This window comes from Corylus avellana, chromosome ca4, assembly GCF_901000735.1.
Source record: "Corylus avellana chromosome ca4, CavTom2PMs-1.0".
NCBI lineage: Eukaryota > Viridiplantae > Streptophyta > Magnoliopsida > Fagales > Betulaceae > Corylus > Corylus avellana.
The window spans coordinates 21,766,389-21,775,458 of record NC_081544.1 but is presented as its reverse complement, the minus strand read 5'-3'; the positions used below and the strand labels follow the sequence as shown (position 1 = coordinate 21,775,458).

Here is a 9,070-nt window from a genome sequence, read left to right as displayed (position 1 = left end):
CATATGACAAATCATTCATTTTAAAGAAAATATAATAGAAAGACCTACTTAAAATTTGGGCAAAACCTAAAAATCATTTTAAAGAAAATTTCTGCCCTTCTTGAAATTAAAAACTCAATAACTAAATTTGACTAAATATGATTTTTTTTTTTTTTTTTTTAACCATATCTCGGTACATGTCATGTTCTAAGCCGTAGGATGCCTCTAACGGCCTAGATTTAAAAAAGCTAAAAATTGCCGTGTATCTGAACCCTGCGTAAACCCAATCTCCCTCGTTGCTTTCATTAAATTTTCCTCTGCACGCTCTCTCCCCGATATTTCCGTTATTTTCTTTCAGAAGAAGTGGTAGATCGAGGTAAGCTCCTTCCCAGATCAGATCTTAGCCGACGATATCTCTGAAATTCTCTTATTTTATTCGTTGATTTCACTTTATGTAGTAATAATCTTTTCAATTCAATTCACTCTCCATTGTAGTATGAAAAATACAAAAATTCAGATGTTTTCTTGAATTCGCAATTTCAGGTTCCTCTTAAGGCGCAAAAGTTCAATGTACAATCGCTGAGTGGTTAAATTAGGCCTCTCGGATTTGAGATTGAAAAAATGCAATTCTTTGGGGGGTCGGAGATCAGTCCATCGCCGCCGGCGCCGACGGCTTTGGGGAACAATGCGCACATGATGTATGTGTTCAATAGGAGTGGGGTGTGCTTGCTTTACAGGGAGTGGAATCGACCACTCCACACCCTCAATGCACAGCAAGACCACAAGCTCATGTTTGGTTTGCTCTTCTCTCTCAAGTCCTTAACTGCCAAGATGGATCCCACTAGGTATATCTATATTTAATATATATATTTAATAATTTTCTGTTTTTGTATATATATAATAACAAATCTTTGCGTATTTGATTTCAATGGACTGTTATAAATTTGGTTTTGTAAAGATGCATTGTTTAGATTCCAGTTGCAATGCGATATGAGAAAGGGAAAAGTGAATCATATTAGCGTGTATGCAAGTAATATTTTTGGGTACGGGAAAGAACATCGAAATGTAATATGAATTAGTGATGAATAAAAATCTGTGCTTTTATTTCTTAAATTTGATTAAAATTGGTCATATGTCGGAGGGACTTGGTTAAAAATGTGATGACTAATCATTAGGGACTTTTTATGTTAGACACAAACGAATGAGTTTTTCTCTGTGGAATGTTCGAATGCTCATTTCTTTTATGATAGTTAAAAATTGGTGATCTAGATTTGAAGTTTGACAAGTGTTTGATAGGTTACTATTTTGATTCTCCTAACCATAACAATGATACCAATTGTTTGGGTTGCAAGCTAATTATAATCGAGGCATGTAACTTGTGTGTTTGTTGTTGATGTATGAAGTTATCTGTTGTGGTTATTTGTGGGGTTTGTTTTTGTTTTCATTTACTTTTATCAATTTGTGCAGCGCAGAGAAAGGAAACCTCGGGGTGCCTCAGTTGCCCGGCCAAGGTTGCTCATTTCACAGCTTTCGTACTAATACATACAAGCTTAGTTTCATGGAAAGTCCTTCTGGGATAAAGGTCAGCTAAAATGGTCCTCTTTTAATTGTGTTTGTAGTTGTAATCACATAAATCTACGTGAGTGCTAATTGTGACATTCTTAACCATATAAAATATTGGGCTTGCTTGCCATAAAAATTGAAATCTATAGATTATTGTTGGTGAACGGTTTTTTTATGAATTGTCGAATTCAAGAAAGTGATGCAGTAGGTTCTTCGTAAGGAAGATAATGTACTGACTACCCACAGTTGGTACGACTTTAAAATGATAAGTTCAATTGTAGAGATACTGAGATTGCTTGATCCTGTCTTCAGATTAGATGCAATTTGCTTGAACCAATAAATTATGGAAAATGAATTTGCTAATGAATTAAACAAACCACTTAAAAGTTCTAGAGTAACCTGCCTTTTATATAATTTATTTTCCATTTTGCTGATACTGTGCTTATTTAAATAATTTCATTATCAGAAATTCCTAGTCCTTGAGCAACTCCTATTGCTACAAAGAAAAATTTCATCGCAAGATGAAAATCAAAAGGCTCTGTTAGAATCTCCTCTGGGTATAGGGACATAGTTTGTTGTTGATTGGCTCATGCCTTGCAATCTAACGCTTTTAACCACAGGATTCTTGATATGATTAGAAGATATTTGTAACCAGTAGCTGTTTTCAACTTTGTGCAATAGTAGTTACTTAATGAACCTGTTGTATCACTATAGCACCATTAATCCCAGTTGAGAATCCTTTTTTTTTCTTTTACTGATCCTATTTCGTATTGAATTGTGTGTCAAAGATATTGCCTAGCATCACACAGTTTTTGCCAAATATGTGTTTTGACTTTGTGCTTATGATGTTTTAGCTGATCAATATGGTCTATTTGAATAATTTTGTCAGTCTTCACTCCATAATTCAGAATGCACCTATGCCCTATCCTTTTGTGCAGATTATCTTGGTTACTCATCCTAGGACTGGTGATCTGCGGGATTCCCTTAATCACATTTACAACTTGTATGTTGAATATGTTGTCAGGAACCCACTATATTCTGCGGGAACTCCAATCAGGTGACTGATTGATTTTAACTTTTAAACTAGTAAAATGTGAAATTTAACCGTTTCCTATCAATAGCCATCACAATTGGTGAACCCCTTTTATAAGATATCAATTTGTTTTGGCTGTCACTTTGAAAGTGGTGCATCTAATCATTTGGTGTATTTATTGAGGAAATTAGTGAGATACATGTTGTGACAAATACCCACCTAAATTAATAGGCAAATATTCGCTACATTTTACTTGCAAGTGTACAAGATCAAAACGATAGTATAGCAGGCAAATACGAGATCATTCCCACGAGGATTGGTAATTTATGCTTAGAAGTAATTTTCTATTTAATTAACAGTTTTAAAACAATTGTCACAAATTGAATTAAAATAAAAGAAATGCTAAAACTAAAAGGATTAGGGTTTTGAAATCCACTGCTAACCATACTCAAAATAAGATTAACAATATGCCAATATTCCAATTATCTCTAGATATCCAATGTTTGTCAACTTAAGGACATGGTATCTACTCTTTAAGCTATTGATTTACCTAAACAATGAACTAGGCATGGTATCTACTATAGTTCTTTTCTTTCCTAAAGGATTTAGCATGGTATCTATTAAGTTGTTCTTTAAGGAAGCATAAATCCATGAAAATCGACAACCACACAAGGCCTAGGGAATGGTATCTACTCCTAGTTCCCCACGTTGATTAACCCAAGAATCTGTGATGGGGTTCTTTTGTCACTTTATTAAGCTCAGGACTCGGTCATCCAAATTGACTTAAATAACATAAATCCAAACACATGCATATGGTAATCAGGCACACACATATAAAGAATTCAAGTAAACAAGAATTAATCAAATTAAATACCCAAAAGATAATTGTAGCAAAGGCGCCAATATTGTAATCCTAAACAAACATGATTAGGGCTTCAAACTAGCCCTAAATAAAAGACTAACTACATAACAAAAATAAAAGGGTGAAAGAAGAAAAACCCAAACTCTTCTAGATCTAGCCTTCAATCCGGTTCCCGAGATTGTGTCTGCTTCTCCCCACTTTTTCCTAGAGGGAGGTCTATTTATAGGCTTAGGAAAACCCTAGAAGCCCTAGAAAACTTAGTAAAATCGTAGGTTTATTTCTTAGTACAAGTAGGATAAAGTAAACCTAAACTGAAGTGAAAAATGACTCTTTCCACATTTGGGCTGCGCGAGTGCGCTCGATCGCAGGTTGGTGTGCTCAATCGCACTCCTGCGTTCGATCCTTGTGTTGGGCGCTTGAACGTATGCTGCGCTCGCGTCTGACTTGATATGTGATTGAGCGCAGGTGCGCTAGAGCCTAAATTGGCTGCGATCAATCCTATGGCTTCCAGCTTTTTTCCAATTTGTCTTTTAAGTCTGAAACTTGTTGGAAACACTTGTTTTTCTTCAAAAACCCTAAAAGCATAAGAAAACACAAAAAAGAAATAAAAAATCAAATAATTTTTTTTGATAAGTAATGTTTATATATCAAAAGCACAGATGAGCGCAACCCTAGTACACAGGGGGTATACAAGGGAAGCGACTAGCTAGAAGAAGAAAAAAGAACAAGAAAATCAAGATAGCTAATAACTATAGAAGCAAGCCAAGCCGCTGTCCAAGTGTAAAGTGTATGGAAAAAGAAGGCCGTGAGCTCCTCCAATGATCTCTCAGAATCCTCAAAGCATCTCTCGTTCCTTTCTAACCAAAGGCACCACATAATGCATAGAGGGACCATTTTCCAAACAACAGCACTCCTAGAGCGGCCTCCCGTCCACCAACAAGCAAGCAGGCCCGCCACCTTGCTAGGCATTACCCAAGACAACCCAAAACGACTGAATATGGCCTGCCATAAGGAACGAGCAGTCTCACAATGAATGAAAAGATGATCAATAGTCTCCCCATCAATTTTGCATAAGCAACATCTATTGATCACAATGATATTCCTTTTCCTGAGATTATCAATTGTGAGAATCTTCCCTAACACCGCCGTCCAAGTAAAGAAAGCCACTCTCGAAGGAGCCTTGGTGCGCCATATGCTCTTCCAAGGAAAAGGACTTGCTTCTTTGCTTACCAGGATGTTATAGAATGATCTAACATCGAACTTCCCTTTTCTCGAAGGGATCCACCAAATTTTGTCCACCCCTCCCCTACTCCACTTGTGAGAATATAACGTAGTATAGAACGAGGCTAGCACTTCCAATTCCCAATCATGGATCGATCGAAGGAAGCTAACATTCCATTGACGATTTCCACCCATAAACTCCAAATTATCGGCAATGGATGCATCTTTTGCATTAGCTATGTTATATAAGCCAGGATACGCTTCCTTATGAGTCATTTCCTCGCACCAAACATCATCCCAAAATCTGATTTGTGATCCGTCTCCTGGGTCGAATTTGATATATTTAGAAAACACTCGCCACCCTCTTCTAATATGCCTCCAAAGACCCACCCCATGAGGACTGGGGTTGTCAATAGAGTGCCATCCACCCCATGTTGAACCAAACTTGGCATCTACCACAATTCTCCACCAAGCCTCTCTCTCGTGCGTATAACGCCATAGCCACTTCCCTAATAAGGCTTGATTGAAGACTCTCAACTTCCTGATCCCTAAGCCACCTTTGTTGATAGGAGAGCATACCTTGTCCCAACTAACCAAGTGATACTTGATTTCTTCGTTTAAGCCTCCCCAAAGAAAATCACGTTGGAGCTTCTCTATTCGCTTGGCCACAGAAGCAGGTAAGGGAAAGAGGGATAATAAATAAGTGGGAAGATTAGAAAGAGTGCTCTTGATCAAAGTGACCCTTCCTCCCTTAGATAGATACAACTTTTTCCAACTCGCCAACCTACGCTCAACCTTTTCCAAGGTATCATCCCAAATGTTTTTGGCCTTGAAGCAAGCGCCCAAAGGGAGACCCAAGTACTTCAAAGGTAGAGAAGCTAAACCACAGCCCAAAATCCCAGCCAATTCTCCCACATTTTCCACATCCCCTACCGGTATCAAAGCTGATTTAGCCATATTTACTTTTAGACCAGAAACGGCTTCAAAGCAAATAAGTAGTGCTTTAATGGAGCGGATTTGATTAAGATTCGCCCCACAGAAGACCAGCGTATCATCTGCAAATAAAAGATGAGAGATGGTGATCCTCTCAGACAAGTTATCTCCCACTGAGAAACTCGAGATAAAACCATTATCGATGGCCGTACCAATCATCCTACTAAACGCCTCCATAATTATGACAAACAAGAATAGAGATAAGGGATCCCCCTGCCTCACCCCTTGTGAGCTTCTGAAAAAGCCGGACGGAGTGCCATTGATCAACACCGAAAAACGAGCAGTTGAAATACAACGCTCAATCCAAGAACACCATTTTTCGCCGAAGCCACATCTCCTAAGAAGATATAATAAAAAATCCCAGTTTATGTGATCATAGGCCTTCTCCATATCCAGCTTACAAAGCAGCCCCGTTTCCCCCGAGTTGATCCGGCTATCAAGACATTCACTTGCAATAAGAACCGAATCCGTAATTTGCCTACCCTTCACGAAAGCATTTTGAGGCTTTGATATCACCCTTGCCACAACCCTCTTCATCCTATTAGCAAGAACTTTGGCTATAATCTTGTAAGTTCCGCTTATAAGGCTAATAGGACGAAATTCCCTAAATTCAGTAGCCCCAGGCACCTTTGGAATAAGGGAAATGAAAGTAGCATTAAGACTTTTTTCAAACTTACCATGAGCGTCTGAAAATACCGCCATGATATCTTTCTTTATCAGCTCCCAACAATCTTGGAAAAATGCCATGGAGAAACCATCTGGACCTAGGGCCTTATCTCTATCTATACCTTTAACCGCCTCCAAAACCTCCCTTTCCTCGAAAGGAGATTCTATTTGATAGGCCTCATCCGCCTCCAGTAAATCAAACGCAAGATTGTCCACCCTAGGCCTCCAATTGCAACGTTCAGAGAGCAGAGATTCGTAGAATTGCACCGCCTGGTCCTTGATGATGTCTTGGTTGGAGTTAATAGCTCCATTAATGGTTATGGAGTCAATAGAATTGCACCTCCGATTCGAATTGGCAATTCGATGAAAAAATTTAGTACATTTATCCCCCTCCTTGAGCCACCTAATCCTGGACTTTTGTCTCCAACTGATCTCCTCTTGTAGAAGAGCAATCTCCAACTCCCTGGAAATCACCCTTTTTCTTTCCTTCTCTTCTTCATTGAGCTCCCTCTCTTCCTCCAAACTCTCCATGGCCTTCAATTCTTCCGCTTTTTCTAAGCATCTAGCACTCACATTGCCAAATTCCATCTCGTTCCAGCTTTTAATGTCCGCCTTTAACGCCTTAAGCTTTTTAGCCAAGATGAAACTTGAAGAGCCAAAAAAATTATAAGAGGACCACCAAGCCCGTACCTTGTCCACGAACCCCTCAGATTTCAACCACATGTTCTCGAATTTAAAAGGCCTCTTACCCCTAACCATGCCGTCACAATCGAGCAAGATGGGAAAATGATCCGAGCACAATCTAAGCATCTTTTTCTGGATCAAGCCAGGATACTTAATTTCCCATTTTGGAGAGACTAAGAAGCGATCGATCCTAGACCGGGAATAAGAATTCAACCATGTGAATATCCCTCCGGCTAATGGGAGATCCATAAGCCGCTGCTCAGCTATGAAGTCCGAAAAATCTGACATTGCACGAGTGAGACGTGCTCCCTCCGCCCTTTCACTAGGAAAATGAGTCACATTAAAATCACCGCCGATACACCAAGGCACATTCCACCAGCTAGTAAGACCAGCCAACTCCTCCCATAGCCGGTGCCTGATGTGATCAAAGTTCGGACCATAGACCCCCGCAAAAGCCCAAACAAAGTCATCTTCTACGTTCTTAAAAAAACAGGCTGCAACATACTCTCCCACATAATCCTCAATCTTTGTGACCACCCTTCTATACCACATCAATAAGATTCCACCCGAAGCTCCTCTTGATGCAACAAAAACCCAATCAGCATAAGCACATCCCCATAATTTTCTCACAAATTTATTGGAAATATACTTCATTTTCGTCTCTTGAAGGCATACAATATCCCCCTTCCATTGTCTAAGTAAATTTCTTACCTTCAAGCATTTATTGCCCTCATTTAACCCCCTCACATTCCAATAAATAATCCTTGGCTTCATGGATTATCTCTTTGTGCCCTTCCTTTAGCCCTAACCCGACTAGAGTTCCCTTCATAATTAATAGAACTTACCAGATTATTGAGTTCCCTCAATCCTTTCTTTCCCGCATTTGATGCCACACCTGCCCCCTTCCCTTCATTTTCTGCAATGATATCCGCAAACAGCTCCAATAATTTTCCTTCATATCCATCACACGTAATTCCCACGAATTGGCTTAATTCCTTGACAATCTTCAAAACCCTGTTCGTTGACTTAGATCCCTTTTTCCCCTTGTTTCCCGGAGCTGAGCAACTCATTAATGGAATAAGATCCTCCCCTTCATAAACCTCTAATTCCAATCCTACCATTGGAGTCTCCTTAAGTGGAGCAGATTTCTCCACAGAACGTGGAGAATTGTATAGTTCCAAATTGGTTTGAGTAGGTCCCCTGTCCATATCATTCCTGGAATCCGAAGGAATTCCCACACAGTCCTCCTCCAAACCTTCCATTCCTCCTACTAACCCAACCTCCAATCCTGCCCCGGGAGAAATTAATTCCCCTTTTTCTGTTATTTGTTCACAGGCTCCCACAGTCTTAGAAGCGGATGGAGTTCCCGGTCTAGGCGACATTTCCCGGGAAGCAAAGATTGCCGGGAGGTCTGAATCAGTCCCTGCTGCCGTCACCCAACCAGCTTGGACTACCAGAGACCCAGACCCACCCCCCACCACCAAAGCCCGAGACTCCTGACCTGCCGGAACTGCATTCCTCCCTTCTTCTTGGACATTGGAGCCTCTGCCGTCACCCAGTTCCACCTCCGGCGCTTTCTCTCTCCCCATCGGCACTATCTGTCGCCGACCCAAGTGTAAAATTCCAGCCCTCATGTCGGACAGCCCCAACTCACCATTAGATGGTGTTTTTCCTAGTACGCCCCGCGCAGACCTCGCTGATGGACCTCCCGACGCTTGACCCAGTGTTGCTTGATGACCAGCAGTGGACGATGAAGCTCCTGGATCGCCGTTCTTGTATGTCATCCAGCCCACTTGAACTTTCCTCACCCGCACCGGCCTTTTTTTCTTTTTCTGTCTCCCTCTTCTCTTATTCCTTTCTCCCACCCTCTGGGTTTCGCTCAACAACTGCATGGGCTGTGTATTAACACCTTCCTTTGCACTTTGGTTAGTTGGCTTAGGCCCAAGGCCTGAAAGCCCACAAGCGCAATGCCTGCAATTCCCCTTCGCCAAGCGCTCTAGACACTCTTTTACCTCTTGCTGAATCTTTTCCAGAGTATTCCTTAATTTAACGCATTCGAATCCTCCAAA

General features: G+C 40.6%; 1 protein-coding gene across 1 annotated transcript in view; it reads left to right on the top strand.

The window, feature by feature from the left end:
- The first annotated feature begins 270 nt into the window (after positions 1-270).
- The window catches only part of LOC132178764 (uncharacterized), an 18,060-nt gene continuing 9,260 nt past the window's right edge, over positions 271-9,070 (top strand). Inside the window, exons 1-4 of the mRNA XM_059591300.1 lie at positions 271-355; positions 523-824; positions 1,447-1,561; positions 2,481-2,599. Coding sequence (XP_059447283.1) covers positions 601-824; positions 1,447-1,561; positions 2,481-2,599 — 458 coding nt within the window. The 5' untranslated portion in view covers positions 271-355; positions 523-600. The remainder of the gene's footprint in view (positions 356-522; positions 825-1,446; positions 1,562-2,480; positions 2,600-9,070) is intronic.